This window comes from Artemia franciscana, chromosome 4, assembly GCF_032884065.1.
Source record: "Artemia franciscana chromosome 4, ASM3288406v1, whole genome shotgun sequence".
Taxonomy (NCBI): Eukaryota; Metazoa; Arthropoda; class Branchiopoda; order Anostraca; family Artemiidae; genus Artemia; species Artemia franciscana.
Window position 1 is genome coordinate 3,665,845 of NC_088866.1, and position 17,997 is coordinate 3,683,841.

General features: G+C 34.3%; 1 protein-coding gene across 1 annotated transcript; it reads right to left on the bottom strand.

Annotated features, from left to right (window-relative positions):
- Positions 1–6,076: 6,076 nt before the first annotated feature.
- Positions 6,077–14,667, bottom strand: LOC136025870 (E3 ubiquitin-protein ligase CHIP-like). Its single transcript, XM_065701909.1, has one exon. It carries the CDS (start codon positions 14,587–14,589, stop codon positions 13,705–13,707), a length of 885 nt encoding a protein of 294 aa, XP_065557981.1. The 5' UTR covers positions 14,590–14,667; the 3' UTR covers positions 6,077–13,704.
- Between the last annotated feature and the right edge of the window lie 3,330 nt (positions 14,668–17,997).

A 17,997-nucleotide genomic window follows, 5' to 3' on the forward strand; every position in this document is an offset into this window, starting at 1 on the left:
CTATTATAGGTTTTTATATGGAAAGATTTTCTGATATCTTTATTTCATCAAGTTTCATCATTTTCATGATTTCTTGTGGAATCAACATGTACAAAGATAATCAAATGGCAAAGAACATAGCTTTTCTTACCCTTTCCTTTATACTTGGATGTAACCCTATAACCATTACCTATGGCAAGCGTATAAACTGCGAAAATATGGTATAATTTGGAATCCGACCAGTAATGAAATCAAAATCACTAGCCCCGCAATCAAATGGGATTTTAATTGAACAATTTTGCAAGATACTGATCCTTGCCAAAAATGTGAATTACAGCTCAATAATAAGGTAACAATAGAGGCAGGGACTTGCATTCAGATTTTAGCAACAACAAAGACTGAGCCCAATCAGCGAATTACTACTTTAGTAGAAGGCTATATGCTAGAGAAATATCCTTCTATTTTCGTTAAAAGTCAGCTTTTGACCATAGAAAGGGGGACAATGTACTTGAAAGTGTCTAATATGAGCTATCAAAAGGTCAAGAATCCAAAAATTAAGCTAGAAGTAGCAGAACAAATTTCTCATGAAAAGATCAGGTCACTTGAAAATTTCAAGTTATGGGCGAATAACGGACATGATACATCTTTCAATACCCCACGATCAAAGCAGAAAAGAAGATTGAAAATGGAAAAAGAATTTAAGATGAACGAGATCATCTCTGCCGTTGGTTCAATGTCTCGGCCTAGTTACCCCTCATTTGTTTTTAAATGCCTGAATTTAAGACAATTGGACCAAGAGGCCAGAGAAAGCGGACAGAAGCCTTTGATAACCTGGCAATATAGAAAGAAATTAAATGAAGGGGCCCATTGCTCACATACAAATGTACAGAAAATGCTTGACATCGTGATGGATGAAGAGATCACAGGGGAAATTGTGAGCATATATGAAGAGATCAACGTAAATGAGCACATGGAGGCCTTAAAAAAATTGTAAATAAATTACTTCTGGAAAGAAGTGAAAAAACCTTGATGAGGTCAATTCAAAAAATGTATCTGAAAGAGCAATATTGACAAAAAGGACACAATGAATATTAGTTCAAACTATTGAGATACACTAGAGGAACTAGATACACCATAGGTAATACATTACAGAAGAGAGCGTGGACGTATTCAGAAGAGCCGTATTGGTACTCGCGGAGGTTTCCTGTTCTCTTAAATTGCGGGGAAAAGGCAATACGGGTCACAAACTTCCCATGTAATCTTCCTTAGTTCGTTATTTTCTACTAGTAAAGTCAGTGTCAATATAAAAAGGACAAATTTAACAATCTCTTTCTTTAAAAGTTAATGTAAGATTGAAGAAATCTCCTTACTGTAATAACTTTTTCTTAATCATCCAAAAATTCAGGAAGCGATTTTTTTTTCTGTGATGATCTCATTTGAAAAAAAAAGAAAAAAAACAAATGTAAATGGGAATACAAGAAAAAAATCACTTAAATTTTGTTATACTAAAGTTGAAATTTCTTTCTTTATAGTTTCTTGGGTATAAAGTAAAAAAAGTAAAGTTTTCTAGCCTTGGCGGTTGTTTTGTTAAGTCATTTGTCGTCTAAAAAGGATGTAGCATAAGTAAGTTTGATTTAGGTTTTGTTATGCGTTTTTATAAATGTTATTGTATGTCTCGTGCTTGCACTGCATTTTCAGTTAACACAGTAGTTGAAAGAGAACATTGGATTTCCTTCGTTTGAACTCGGTTAGGACCAGCGCATACTTGTCTAGGCATTCGGGATCGACTGTGGTGCTGCAGCTATCTAAGCATGTGGCTGCTAGCAATGGGTGTTTCGAACCCGGTGGGCTTCCCTTAACAACCGTTAAGGACCCTCGAAAAAGATTCACGCCAAGCAGTTGACCGTTGAGCTAGTACAATCTTCAGTCGCAGTGAACCGAGTGACCTACGAGTATTACAATTGATATTCTAATATTATTGAAACACTGCTTTGAAAATTATGACATGTTGATCTATAATTGTTTTTGTACAATAACATAATTGATAACAAAACTAATTATTCCTTATTATATTACTACAGGATAGAAATTACAAACAACATAACTAATGAGTAGTGCGGCCATAGGGAGGTTGCCTTGACCCACACCTCAAAAGTCAAATTCAACTGATATTGTTGGCAATTTATTATTTTTATAAATTTATTTTATTTTAAATTAACAAGTAGTATAGCCCTAATGGTACTAGAGAATACTCTGCCCAAAACTTCAACAACAAAATGCAAACTGATATTCTGGTAATTTATTATTCTTTTTTTTAATTTTTTCTCATTTTTAAATTAAAAAGTAGTGTAGCCCTAATGGCACTGGAGGCCACCTGTCTTAAGTTCTCAAATATAAGAACTTAACTGGCGTTTGTGCCACGATTTATCATTTTTATGTGTGCAAATAAATAATTTTATATTATTTAAAAATAATTGGTCACTTCTAGAAATTGTGTCTCTTGCCCTGTAGCCAACAAGGCTATGTTTGACTGAACTCTATGACTTATATATTATATGGTCAATAATTACAACCTTTGAGTAGAGCATTTTTCAGAGTATATAATAAATATAAAATAACGACTGCCTTCAAAATATTCTTTCTAAAAACACAAATATTCAAAAAAAAACTTAGTATAATTAAGAGAATTACTTTTGAACAAGAAAAATAAAGATAATTACTTTTGAACTCAAATAATATTAACGTTAATTTTAGAAAATGAAGCTCATAACGATTTTGATGAACATTTTTATTCATACAAATGCACAGGAAATCAAAACATGGAGTATTATTCAAGAACACACATTCGCTTCTAACAAGTAAAAATATTGATGAAACTACATCATATGCCGTTCGAAACATTATTCCAACAAGTAATGAGACTGAAGAAAAATACTAACGAATTAAAGCAATCTTTTTTTCAATTCCTAAAATGAGACAAGGCATTGCAACCAATCGAGGATGCGCAGAAGGAAAGGGTTTCCTATTCCCTAACATTCCCTAACTCAGATCAAAAAAATAAAGAAGACGTTGATAAAAGAATGGCTGAAATTGACTCTCTATTCCTTCTTTTGTTCTGTATAACGCCATGCTCTTTTCGACATTTTGTCAATTATGGAGCGTATGTGTGTAATGATTAGGCCAATTTTGTCTTTTCGAAATTATAATGCTTCAAGTTATATTAGCAATTGTTATATTAGTAATTAACATTTGTTCCGTACCTTGAAACTGATATGATGACAAATTACAATGGGCGATTTCTCTATGTGTCTACCGCGGTGAATAAGCCAGATTGAATACAAAAAGTAAAAGATGCATTTTCAGTACACTCCTTACTAGATAAGGTTTTTGACACGTCTTCTGTGCATACAGTGAATTACGAAGAAGACAAAAAAAACTAAAAAAGATCAAGGAAAAAAAAGGAAGAACAAGCCTGAAAGACAATCTAAGAAACTTCCTTAACCTAGCAACAGATTTGCTGCACTTCAGATTTCAGATTCAGACTAATTCAAAAGATAGAAAGGGAAGAAAGAAAAGATTAAGACAAAAGGATTTTTATTCGATGCTGATTTTCTTTTTCTTTTAAGGGCGCTTAAAGTCTTTGCTTACAGAGAAATACCAGGAATACGAAAAAAAATCTAGTGATGATTGTGAAACTGACGAATTAACAATGAAACCTGACGAATTAACTTTACTTGAGAACAGGTTTTATTTAGAAAGGGTAATTGAAAAGATAGAAAGGGGAGAAAGAAAAGATTAAGAAAAAAAGTGGTTTTATTCGATTCAGATATTTTTCCTTTTAAGAATGCTTGAAGTTCATAAGTAATCATCAGGAACTTCACAAATTGCTTTTCTAAAATTATTTCATCCATCTTAAATTCTCTTAAATTCTTTTCCAATTAGTTAGGCGTTTTTATAAATGTTATTGGTTGTCTCGTGCTTGCACTGCATTTTCGGTTAATACAGTAGTTAAAACAGAACCTTGGATTGCCTTGGTTATTTGTTATTAGTTCCTACTATTCGTTTCAGAAAAAATTAATTTATTAAAAATATCCTTACCGATTACACACTAGGACAGAATAAAGAAGCTTTTTCTCTAGTAACAAAGTTACTCTCTTTTTTATTGGCGCCGACTCTCCATATACAAGAAATATAGTAACTGGAAACATCCAGTTGATAAATTTCATTAAACATTTGAAAATGACTCAGAAAGCCCATATTTTCTCAATTTAAATCCCGAATTTCTCGCTTGCAACAAGCCAATGGTGAATTTTCTGAAACAGCACATGTTAGACAGTCCAGTTTCCATATAACAGACCATATGAGTGGGATTATGACGGGATTTGGATTCAAATTACTTTTATTAAATATTGGGTTTCATGGGTAAGACTTTCTGATACGAATTTGAATGTTGCTCTATTTGCCAGATATATATCCCTAGATGAGAACAAAAAGTGGATTTGAGTGAATAGTCTGTGTGACTCTGTCATAGAACAGTTAGAAAATTCATTTAACCGACAAGAAACATTTTACTTAATGCAATTTAGTTTTGCTGTTTATTCACAAAAAAAAATATATTGTTAGCATTCTCATTACACAAGTAATTAAAGGAGTCTCTTTTTTACCTTTTTGGAATTTTCTAGGGAAATTTTATTATAAAATTCTATTATAGACGGCAAAGTTCAAAAAGTCGCCTGGTTGTTTTGCTTGACTAAACTTACTTTGCTTGGCTTGTTTTTGTTTTATTAAGTTAAACAAACAATGTTCATCTTTTTACAATGATGATAGAATAGTACAATAACTGAACTATAAAAATTAGTCCCTTAGGCCTTTCACGTCAAAACAAAAACACCGGCACTTCTGATACAACGTACAAACCCAGCTAAGTAATGAAAGAAAGACAATAAACAACAATTAGCTTTCTGGGTTATCAATTTCCTGTTTAATCTTAATTAGTTATGGATGAAGAATACATGAACTAATAGAAATTACTATAAAATAAATTATCAACATCCTTAGAAATTCAAAAGAAGTAACTAAATCAAACTCTAATTTGTAAAATAAAAAAATAGTTACCTAAAGAGCGAGGTGCTGAGGAGAGGAAAGCCTGTTTCATAACGGAAGGATTTCTGTTTGTTTGACGTTTAAACGTCGCTCCTTAAGTTCAGTATAAAAATATTGTTTTTCTTATTTAATCTTTGAGCGTTTTTAATCTAAGAGATTCAAGTCTGCCCCAATTTGCATTTAAAATTAAAATAATTTAATATTAATTTTGACTGATTTATTCCAGAAATGAAGGGTTGTCCCTTCCTCAATACCGACCGGAAATGCACAAAACATAGTGTTTTCCGGAAATACATCTGATAGAAAATTCGATATGGCCATTTGTTGTCATACAAACTTCAAGAAGAGCTCATTCGATTGAAAATTGAAAGGGCTAGTACTCTTTTAATAGCCAGAATGTATTGGAAGACAACTAATCCCCCTCACACCCCCACCGTTTCCCCAAACATCCGAAAAAAACTTTGAGATAGCTATTTCGTTAGGCGTAAGTAAAAGATCCCGAAAACACAACTTTGACGATGGCAAACCCCCTCCCTTCCCCCTACATCCCTCAGGGCATTTTTAAATTTATATCAAGGGGCATTTAAGGTTAACATAGAAAGGGTGATCAAACATATAATTATTTTATAATAATTCTCCCAACAGCCTTAACTCATGTTTTTATCTTCATTTTTCAATTAACTACACAAATAAGGATTATCAATCCAACCATTGAAAAAGGCTTGTTTAAAAAAATCCAAACTTTATCAAGACATTTTTATGTTAAATGACCTAACCTAACCTAACCAAACTTTATCCAGAAATTTTTAAGTTAAATGACTGTCTTCTATTCTGGAGAAGCGTAATTGATATGAGACAGAAGCTATTATTAAACAAAGGCCATAAGAAACAGTGACCGAAATCAATGGCAGGAAATTCAGATGCCAGGAAGTCTTAATTATACAGCGCACAGCAATTCACGCGAACACGTAAACAGTTCTGTTGTATGATTTTGTTGTAAATTTTGGAAGGGTAACTACCTCCTGGAAGCTATGATTTTGGTAGACTCCAGGATCAAATCATAAGAGAAACTATCCAGGAACATTTGATACTAAACTTGAGCGTTTAAAATTTGACTATGTGGAAGATGGATGGAAGAATCTTAGACAAACAATTAGTGGAGTTGCTGATGGTATCTTAGGTAAAAAGGTTATTCAGTGTTCAATCATAACAGATACCTAGACCTACTTTTGGCTTGAAACCATTATTACTCTCCTTTTTTTTAGATATATTTTATATTAGGCTAGTGAACTGGCATTGATAACCTACTTGACATTCTAACCATAACTTTCATTCCAAATGTGGAATATTTTACTGTCTGTATGGAAATTGCTTACAAATAGATTCGCTATGTGATCGCTTTGTAAACTGTGCAGATGGATGGGACGAATCCGGGGAACTATGTCCAGGTTTGTTTTTTTGTTAAATTCCTATCACATGTGCTAAGGAGATAAAAAAAAATCATTTGTTAGAGATGAAAAATGATTTGACTTGCCAATGTCCGAAATAAAACACAGTACCCTTGTCAGATAAGAAAAATTCATTTTCCCTATAGTTCCAAAGTCAAATTATATCATCAATGTAATGTTCCTAAAATACATAATTCAAAAAATAAATCCAACAAAAAATCTCGTCCTTTACTTGTATCTGGGATCATTGCTTTTCTTGAGGCCAAAATACTTTCAATTAATTAAATAACATGAAAATTTGAGCTTGAATTCTTTCGACTTTAAAAAAGCACTATCGCATCGATATTTTGAATGATCAATTAACATGGTTATAACTGGACTAAATAGAAATCTCAAAAAACTCACATTGTAGGGGTAGGAAGCGTGAAATTAGGTGATAAAGAATTTGTTTACTCAGGCAGGAAGAAAGGGGTACATGTACAGGGATTAGGGTTCATGACGAATAAGGAAGCTGCTAAGTCTTGTTTAGGCTTGAAAAGTCTTAATAATAGAATCCTAATCAACAGACGGAGATACTAGAAACTTCAGAATTTTACATTCGGATACAGGAGCCAATAGACAGGGTATCAGATCGAAATATGGTGTTTTTTCTTGGACATTTTAAAGCACAGGCTGGTAGAAATACGGATAGATGGTATCCTAGCCTAGGTAAACTTGGTGTAGGATAAGACGACAGTAATGTCTTCAAACTTTTGCAATTTTTTTTGTTTAACAACCTAGCAATAATCAATACAATATTTTATCATAAAACAGCCCATAAGTTGACATGGTGATGGTAGGACAGCAAACCTAATAGAAAATGTTATTGTAAACAAAAGACTAGCAGGATCGTTACAATATACAATGGTATATAGTAGTGTTGATATTCAGGCTTAAAGTAAAGATTTTTGTCTATTAGTGTCTAGGGTTAATAAGTGTAACTACTTCCTGGAAGTTATGATTTCGGTAGATTCCAGGAATCTACCGAAATTATGCGTTTAAAATTTGACTATGTGGAAGATGGACGGAATAATCTTAGAAAAACAATTAGTGGAGTTGCTGATGGTATCTTAGGGAAGAAAGTTATTGAGTGTTCAATCATAATAGATACCTAGACCTATGTTTGGCTTAAAAGCATGATTGCACTTCTTTTTTTTAGCCACTTATTATATTGGGCTAGTATTTTGGCATTGAAAACCTACTTGACATTCTAACCATGACTTCCAATCCAGATCAATGTGCGAGTGGAAGATTTTACTTTCCGTATTGAAATTGCTTACAAATAGATTCGCTATGGGATGGCTTTGTAAGCTATGCAGGTGGATGGGACGAATCCGGGGAACTATGTCCAGGTTTGCTTTTGTTTGTTAAATTCCTATCGCATGTGTTAAGGAGATAAAACAAATCATTTGTTAGAGATGAAAATTGATTTGACTTACCAATGTCCGAAACAAAACACAGTTACCTTGTGAGATAAAAATTTTTTTTTTCCCTATAGTTCCAAAGTGAAGTTATATGATCCATGTAATGTCCCAAAAAGATATAATTCAAAAAATGCGTCCATCAAAAATCCCGTCCTGCGTCTGTATCGGGGATCATTACTTTTCTTGAGACCAAAATAATTTCAATTATTTAAAGATCATGAAAATTGGAACTTGGAATTTTTCGACTTTAAAAAAGCACTATCGTATCGATATTTTGACTGATGAATTAAGATGGTGATCCATGTGCAAGTGGAAGATTTTAACGTCCGTAAAGACATAGCTTACAAATAGATTCCCTATGTGATGGCTGTGTAAGCTGTGCAAATGGATGGGACGAATCCGGGGAACTATGTCCAGGGTTATTTTTATTTGTTAAATTCCTATCACAAGTGTTAAGGAGATAAAAAATTATTTGTTAGAGATGAAAAATGATTTGACTTACCAATGTCCGAAGTTAAGCACAGTTATCTTATGATATAAAAAAAAATCATTTTCCCAATAGTTCCAAAGGGAAATTATATCATCCATGTTATGTCCCAAAAGGTGTATTAAAAAAAAATACGTCCGACAAAATGAACCCCAAAGACATAGCTATTAGATTTGCAACTAAGCTGAACAGAATGGTTGTCTCAAAATTTTGATCCACTGACTTTGGGGAAAAATGTGTTGGAGGGGGCCTAGATGCCCTCCAATTTTTTCAGTCACTTAAAAAAGTCAATAGAAATTTTAATTTTCGTTAGAATAAGCCCTCTTGCGACACTCTAGGACCACTGAGTCAACACGGTCACCCCTGGAAAAACAAAACAAAAATGTACCTTTTGGTGTCAAAATTCCGTTTTTTAGAGTTTCGGTTACTATTGAGGCGGGTCGCACCTTACTACAGTTCGTTGCCTCGAACTGTTTGATTTAATACAATACGTTCTGCGCAGCCTGCTTTCCATAATTCTTTGTCGTAGTTTCCATAATTTTGTTTCTACAGTATAATATCCTCATGTTTTAGTATATTTCATTAGGATTAATATAACTTCATTTCTTAGCTGTGTTCCGTTTAACAGAAAGGTACCAAATGAAAATTTCACATTCAGTTTGCTTATACATACTGCCAACTGGACCCTGCAGTTTAATTTACCAAAAGTCAGAATTTCAAAATTTACAAAATGAATATAACCGTTAGATTATTTATTTGAACTTATTCCTCTAAAATGTCTGCGCCAAGGGCAACTGCAACCTCTGCCACTCCCCCCTAAAACTGTTTCTGCTCTCTCAATCTATTTTCAGCAAATTGCAATTTTATTGCCTATAAAAGAAATATATATTTCTCAATTCAAGTTTGATTAATTAAGTTCAACTCAATAAATTATGCAAAAAAAAAATCCAAGCGTATTACATCCCCGCACAAGATGAGTCACAGAAATGGAGATATTCTTTACAAACGAATCAGTTATTAGTTAGACTTGATCCTAGGAGAAAAATTGCTACGTGAGAAACATGGTATTATCTTTAAAGGAGTACAAAGAAGCAAATAGATCTATTAATATTAGAATTCGAGAATTACTTGATGCCAGGAATGCAGCCATTTGTTGTTTTTTTTTCAATGTGGATGCGATAGAGAAATCCAAAAACTTCTAAAGTCTTTTAAATCCACGGAATACCAATTCAACAACGATTTGATAAACAATCCTGTAAGTGTTTAATCAATCTCATACACATGTACACCAACTCGCTAGAAAATTTATACTTGGAGGGAGGGAGTAGAAAATGAACCTTTCCCTTCTTCTCCAAGGCAGCAAATTTAAAAGAAATTTGGAGGACCTTAAATTCTGGAAATACGAATTTGGTTCATAAAAGTTTTTCTTTTTTTCTCTCGGTTAATCTATGTTTGCCAACCAAACGAAAAACAAAAATAGTTTAAAAACGTATTTAGCCAGAGAAATAATAATAATGTTAAGGCTTTAATTCTATTGATAGCTTTGAAAGTGATAGTCTAGATCATAAGTTCTGCAAGATTTTTTTATTTTTTTGGTAAGTCTAAGCTCATCAGACAGACAAAAAAGCATACCACAATTTATAAAATGTATTTAGCCATCAAAATAAAGTTAATATCAAGGCTTTAAGTCTACTGACAACGTTGAAAGTGATTTAGTATTGGTAATATGTGCCTTCAGAGAGCAGACAGGCAATCTCCCATCCCTTCTCTCTCCTTCAACACACACAAACATCTTTATAGGACAGAAGAATAAACAAGTGGCCAAATTCAGCATTATATCGAAAGAAAATTGACACTTCTCTGACAAAAAAAAATAAATATTTTTTACCGATTTGATCAGGATCAACAAGCAAAGTCTTTGGATATCTTTTGGGATGGAGAGGTCTTTGGGATCAATATTAAAGGAGTAAATTCATAAACTGTAGTTCTGGTAAAACATTGAACCATAGGCTACCGCAAAGAATAGATGGTTGATCAAATAGCGTTGACATGGTAAAAAGTAACATGCCAGTCATGTTTTTAAGTTTCTTTTTTGTTGCGACAGCATAGATAACAGATGGCTGTATAAACTGCAGAGTGGGCACATTCGATTGTAAATTTATAGCAAATCATATATCTGGTTTCGTATAAAGTGGACATTTCACTCGATGCCTTTTTTATGCTCTTTACGAATATAATAATCGCTTCTACCTTAAATTCAAATTTAAACACTTTCCCAAGTTATAAGAATTAATCTAGCTAATTACTGGTCAAATTAAATCAAATAATATTTTGGTAAATCACAATATATATAAATATATATATATACTAGCTGTTGGGGTGGCGCTTCGCGCAACCCCAACACCCAGTTGGTGGGGGCGCTTCGTATCTCCCCAAGCCCTCCCGCGCGAGTAAGTCGTTACGCACCATATTAGTTACGCGTCATTGTAGTTGTGTCCCTGTGTCCCATCTGTGAATATAGATAGATGTGTCCCCGTCGTCATTTATATATCCCCTTGTGCCCCCCGGCGTCCCCACCGTAGTTGTATATTTCCTGTGTCCCGGTCGTCATTTGTGTCCCGGTGTCCCGGTCTGTAGTGTCATTTTATAATGACGTCATATACAAAGCCTTGTATACTTATAATGACGTCATATGCAAACCCACAAACAAACAAACATGCCTACAAAAAACTTATTTATATATATATAAATATAGTTTCTTTTTTAGTTTTTCTTTCTTTTAGTTTTGCAGCTTTATTTATTTTTTAGCTTTTTTTTCTTTTCAGTTTTTTACCTTTTTTATTTTTTTGCTTTTTTTAAAAGTTTTTCCTTTTTAGGTTTTTTCTTTTTTTTAGCTTTTTTCGCGTCATATTAGTTACGCACCATTGTAGTTGTGTCCCTGTGTCCCACTTGTGAATATAGATAGATATATATATTTTTTTAACTACATAAAACTTGCGAATATACAACATTCTTTGCTGTCCCATTGTCTGTCCATATAAATAGATTGTCAAGTTTACCAACTCTTGAACCTGCAACATAATAATTGTCCATGGGATAACAATCCGTATTCAGATCTATACCGCATTTTTCTAACGATTGCCCTTGAGCTTTGTTGATGGTGATGGCTAATCAAACATTCCCTGTGTCCCGGTCGTCATTTATATATCCTCCCTGTGCCCCCCAACGTCCCCGTAATAGTTGTGTCCCTGTGTCCCGGTCGTTATTTATATTCCCTGTGTCCCGGTCGCTATTTGTTTCCCGGTGTCCCAGTCTGTAATTTCTCTTTGAGTGTCCCGTTCGTCATTTATATTCCCTGTTTCCCAGTCGTCCTTTGTGCCCCGGTGTCCTGGTCTGTAATTTCGTCAGTCGACAAACATAACGTCAGTCAACAAACAACTTCATGACGGAATAATGCTCAATCCTCATGAAGACGTCAGTCGACAAACTTTACATCAGTCGACACACAAACATGACGTCAGTCAACAGACAGTTTTTTTTTTTAGTTTAAATTTTTTTTAGTTTTGCAGCTTTTTTAGCTTTTTTTTTCTTTTTAGTTTTTTACCTTTTTATGGCACTTGGTATTAACCAAGTGACATATAGCAATCGCAAATTCTGTCGTTCAATGTTTATTCTAACATTGACAGTTGGAAAAATCTTCACGTGCCAAGCATGCTAAAGCTCGACAATTTATAATAAATCTCTATAATTTAAGTATCTGTTTTAAGGTTTTCGAATTACTTTTATCTATTGTCAAAATATTTTGAAATATTTATACAATTCCCAGTTTTTACAATTTTAGTTTCAGTTTTCTTTTTCTTCTTTATTTTTCAGATGTAAATACATATCGCCGAACCTTTGTTTTTTTAACTAAAATCTGGTAGGCATTGATAACCTTATCCAAGTCAAAATCCCAAACCCAATCATCATCGCTATCATTTTCAGTTTTGATACGTTTTGACTCTCGCTGTCCAGGTTGATCTTCATCTAATTGCGCGGTTTGGCGATCTTTAGCCGCAAGCCTTTTGGCATTAGCTCTTTGAGCAGCTTCCTCGGCTGTTTCTTCTGTTGTAGGATTTGGTAACATTCAATCTTTTTCAATGTTTTTCAATTTGTCAATTTTCATTCTAACATTGACAGTTAAAAAAATCTTCACGTGCCAAGCTTGATAAAGCTCAACAATTTATAATAAACCTCATTATTTTAAGTATCTTTTTTAAAGTTTTCAAATTACATTAATCTAATTTATTTTCTAATCAAGTATAAATATACTTATATTTTTACTTGAACTTTTATAACAGGATAGAACAAATTAAAATTGAATAAAGAGTTTATACTAACAGTTATATTTCCAGCAAAAAGCAAGAAGGAACGTGATTCCGCACCTTATAATTCTATTTTCTTACTGAATGTAGCCCTAATTGTCTACGAGTCCCAGCCAATCATTAATATGGGAATACTGTGTGATGGTGTACATCAAGTGCCGGGTACCCGATGCCTAATGGCAAGGAAGCATTTTTATTATTGGAATTTTGTGTTTTAGTAATCGCATCTTGTTTTTTTTTTCGCGGCTGGGATATCGCGATGGAAGTTTCAAGACTTATTTTTGAAGGGGGGGGGGGCAAGGGGATCTAGAATTTATATTTTGGGGAGGCACAAGTTTCATACAACAGGGTTTTTAGCTAGAAATGTTATTCCTAAACCACGTAACGGATCTTAAAGATTTTTATAGTTCTCGATTAAAATATACATATTTTCTTTTCTGCGTCAAATTCATCGAATGAAAAATTTACCTAACATTCAAAGAATAATTATTAAGTCTGTGTTAGAGATTTTATTTGTTAATATAATTTTTAGCGATTTTACTTGAACTTTGTTTCAAATCATCTAAAGCTCGTGAAATTTTTTTTTCACTTCGAAATACGAATTTGGTCAAAGTGAGCTAATGATAATCCATTTTAAAAATAAAAAATTTGATCCATCCAAACCTTATCTAATCGATGCCCCCTCCCCCTCTGAGATTTTGAAAAATACCTTTTTTTTAGCATTATAATTGCAGAATCATGTCGCTCTTGAAAAAAAAATTTTGATTAGAAACAGTGGCTTGAATAAAACAACAGATAAATCAATCAAACGTAAATACATTACAAGAAAGCTAAAAATATGGATGTCAATTCCGGATTTGTCAGTAGTCAATGGCCCACTCGTTCTCACTTAAGAAGGCGTCAACAACTTTCTTCATAGCAAAATTGGGTATCAGCTGATCCTGAGTTAATGGAGCTCGGGTTACTGGGTCGAAGTGACCAACTCTCTGTAAGTGTTCTTCAATATCCTTTCTGTCATATGTGATACCCGACGGGGTTATCACCGGGTCTTTAAGAGTTTCGAAACTTATCTTTCCACACAAAAAGTCGGGAACATCCCTTTTCATTTGACGTTCATCGACCTTGCTGAACAATGCCTCAAGTTCCCCAACATATCTATCACTCTTTTCTTCCATTGAGGCAATTTCATCTTGGACTTCACTATAATCTCTTCCATTGTGAATATTCTCAATCTGCCTATCCTTATCTTCAAGAATCAAGCGATTCAAATATGTCTGAAGTTCAATTTCTTCTGAAACCCGTTTACATTCCAATACGTTCCATCTTCGTTTTCTCGATTTCCTAATAAACGACGTAATATCATCGCCAAACAGAAGCTTTTGATCGCGTGCTAAATCTTGAGCAGTTTGAAAATGATTGATAGCCTCGTCAAATTGTTCAAGTTCCATTAGGGCCTGACCTAGGAACACATGACCCTTCACAAAGAGTAAATCTAATTCCAGTGCTTGCCTGCAGTCTTGGCATGCTGCAATCCACCTTCCAAGCTTCAAGTTACAAAGTGCTCGATTTGTGAAATAAGGTGGGAAAAGGTTATTCTTTGCAATAGCCTTTGAGTAGCAGGAAATAGCATCCTCATATTTTCTCTGTTGGAAATATCTGTTCCCTTGTTCTTTTAAGTCCTTGTCACTCATATCCTTAACATTTAATCTTTTTGGTGATTCACTTTTGGGACCCTTCTCTTTCATATCATTAATTCTTCCACTTCCAAAAATTCTTCAAGGTTTTGACATGACTCGTTCAAATATTATGATTGTCAAAATATTTCGAAATATTTATGCAATACCCAGTTTTTACATTTAAACCCTCAACACAAAAATACATACAACTTATTTTATATATATATAGAAGATATAATCTGGCGTAACAGACATATGTAACAGACAACAGACAGACAACTTATTTCTATATATAGACTAGCTGTTGGGGTGGCGCTTCAAGCCACCCCAACACCTAGTTGGTGGGGCGCTTCGCAACCCCCAAGCCCCCCCCCGTGCGCGTAAGTCGTTACGCGCCATATTAGTTACGCGCCATTGTAGTTGTGTCCCTGTGTCCCACCTGTGAATATAGATAGATTTATATATGTGTTTCAAACTACGTAAAAATTGCGAATATACAACATTCTTGGCTTTCCCATTGTCTGTGCATATACAAAGCCGTATGTACTAATAATGACGTCATATGCAAACACTCTTTTTACAAACAAAAAACATGCATACACACAACTCGTTTTTATATAGATAGATAGATAGATAGATACAATACAAATTAACTGCGTAAAACTTGCGAATATACAACATTCTTCGCTGTCCAATTGTCGCTGCATATAAATAGATTGTCAGGTTTACCAACCCTCGAACATGCAACGTACAATTGTCCATGGGAAAAACAATCAGTATTAAGATTTATACCACATTTTTCTAATGATTGACCTTGAGCTTTGTTAATGGTGATTGCAAATGCTAATCGAATTGGAAATTGCAATCTTTTAAATTGAAAAGGCAGATCCGTTGGAATCATGGGAATGCGAGGAATAAGAACATCCTCACCCTCAAAAGGCCCTGTCAAGATTGTGGCCTCTATTAGGTTTTCCATTGTTTTTTTACGGCAAGTCGCGTGCCATTGCAAAGCTTTGGTGGGTTGATATTTCTTAAAAGTATTATTGGTACGCCTATTTTTAGTTGTAGCACGTGTGGTGGAAACCCTGAAGGATCTATGGAATTTAAAAATTCAGATGGATAATTAACCGCTTCATTTGGTTCCAAAACTGTGTCGACTGACTTGTAAAGGACTGCCTGGTCTCGAATCTTGGTCAAAACAATATTGTTGATTTCGTGGACGTCTATATTTTTGGGTGCGAGAATCGCTCTTTCACTTAGCCATTTATTATTTTTATAGTTTTTTACAATATTCGGAAATACTTTTTCAATCAATTCATTTTTGGACGTCACTAAATTACAGAAATCAGCAGGTAGTTGTATACGTCCTGAAATTGAGTCTACTGGGAGCTTTCCGTTTCCAATTGCCAGCAATTGATCTGAAAATGTTTGACCAGAGTCATCGTTTTGCAATCGGACACGCATATTTGTAGTTAATTTTAATATTTTTACGTGTGCCCATAAATTAGAATTTTTCAGGCAAGCTTTCATTTCGTCTGCAGGAGTTAAACTACGTAAAAATTGCGAATATACAACATTCTTGGCTTTCCCATTGTCTGTGCATATACAAAGCCGTATGCACTAATAATGACGTCATATGCAAACGCTCTTTTTACAAACAAACAAACATGCATACACACAACTCGTTTTTATATAGATAGATAGATACAATACAAATTAACTGCGTAAAACTTGCGAATACACAACATTCTTCGCTGTCCAATTGTCGCTGCATATAAATAGATTGTCAGGTTTACCGACCCTCGAACATGCAACGTACAATTGTTCATGGGAAAAACAATCAGTATTAAGATCTATACCACATTTTTCTAATGATTGACCTTGAGCTTTGTTAATGGTGATTGCAAATGCTAATCGAATTGGGAATTGCAATCTTTTAAATTGAAAAGGCAGATCCGTTGGAATCATGGGAATGCGAGGAATAAGAACAGCCTCACCCTCAGAAGGCCCTGTCAAGATTGTGGCATCTATTAGGTTTTCCATTGTTTTTTTTTACGGCAAGTCGCGTGCCATTGCAAAGCTTTGGTGGGTTGATATTTCTTAAAAGTAATATTGGTACGCCTATTTTTAGTTGTAGCACGTGTGGTGGAAACCCTGAAAGATCTATGGAATTTAAAAATTCAGATGGATAATTAACCGCTTCATTTGGTTCCAAAACTGTGTCGACTGACTTGTAAAGGACTGCCTGGTCTCGAATCTTGGTCAAAACAATATTGTTGATTTCGTGGACGTCTATATTTTTGGGTGCGAGAATCGCTCTTTCACTTAGCCATTTATTATTTTTATAATTTTTTAGAATATTCGGAAATACTTTTTCAATCAATTCATTTTTGGACGTCACTAAATTACAGAAATCAGCAGGTAGTTGTATACGTCCTGAAATTTCCAATTGCCAGCAATTGATCTGAAAATGTTTGACCAAAGTCATCGTTTTGCAATCGGACACGCATATTTGTAGTTAATTTTAATATTTTTACGTGTGCCCATAAATTAGAATTTTTCAGGCAAGCTTTCATTTCGTCTGCAGGAGTTGATCTAGGTATTATAGGTAATGTTTGCCTGAAATCTCCCGCAAGCAATATTAATGTGCTGCCAAAGGGTTTTGAATTCCCTCTCAAATCTTTCAAGCATTAATCCAGAGCCTTGAGCGATTTTTTGTGTGCCATTGTGCACTCATCCCAAATAATAAGTTTGCATTGCTGCAATACTTTACCCATCCCAGATGATTTGGAAATATTGCACGTGGGAGTTTCTGTAGAATGCAAATTCAGAGGCGATTTCAAAGCGGAATGAGCAGTTCTTCCACCAGGCACCAATGTTGCGACTATTCCGGACGACGCAATTGCCAACGCTATATCATTTTTTGATCGAATTGATGCCAGAATCAGTTTTATCACAAACGTTTTACCAGTACCTCCTGGCGCATCCAAAAAGAAAATTTCTCCAACGTTGTTATCGACACAATGCATTATCGTATCATAAATGTCTTTTTGTTCCGACGTTAACTTGGAAATGTTATTTTGTACATACGACAATAGATCACTCGTACTGTAACTTTGTTCACGATCCAATTCTACACATGTCGAAACAACAGCGATACGGTTAGGTGAAGGCATTCCCAAATCCTGAAGAGGTTTGTTTGCCATACGTACGCACAAATCTTCTATAATAACTGAAGTGTAGTTATAAATTTCTGATGTAAAATCAAAAGTCATATCTGACGTCTCTAACTGTTTTCGATGGCGTATATCTTCGGACATTTTTGACTTATATTTTTCCCATAACTCTGTAGGAGCTGATGGAGAGCAAGTTGTTAAAATGATGCCAAACAATTCACGAATTTGACTTGGGGTTGACGTTTCGCACGCGTCATTGATGCAGTTATCCCAGTGTTGGTCATTCTCCAATAAATTCAGA

Coding starts and splice junctions, on each gene's coding strand:
- LOC136025870 (XM_065701909.1), bottom strand. CDS start 14,589: ATGAAAGAGAAGGGTCCCAAAAGTGAATCACCAAAAAGATTAAATGTT.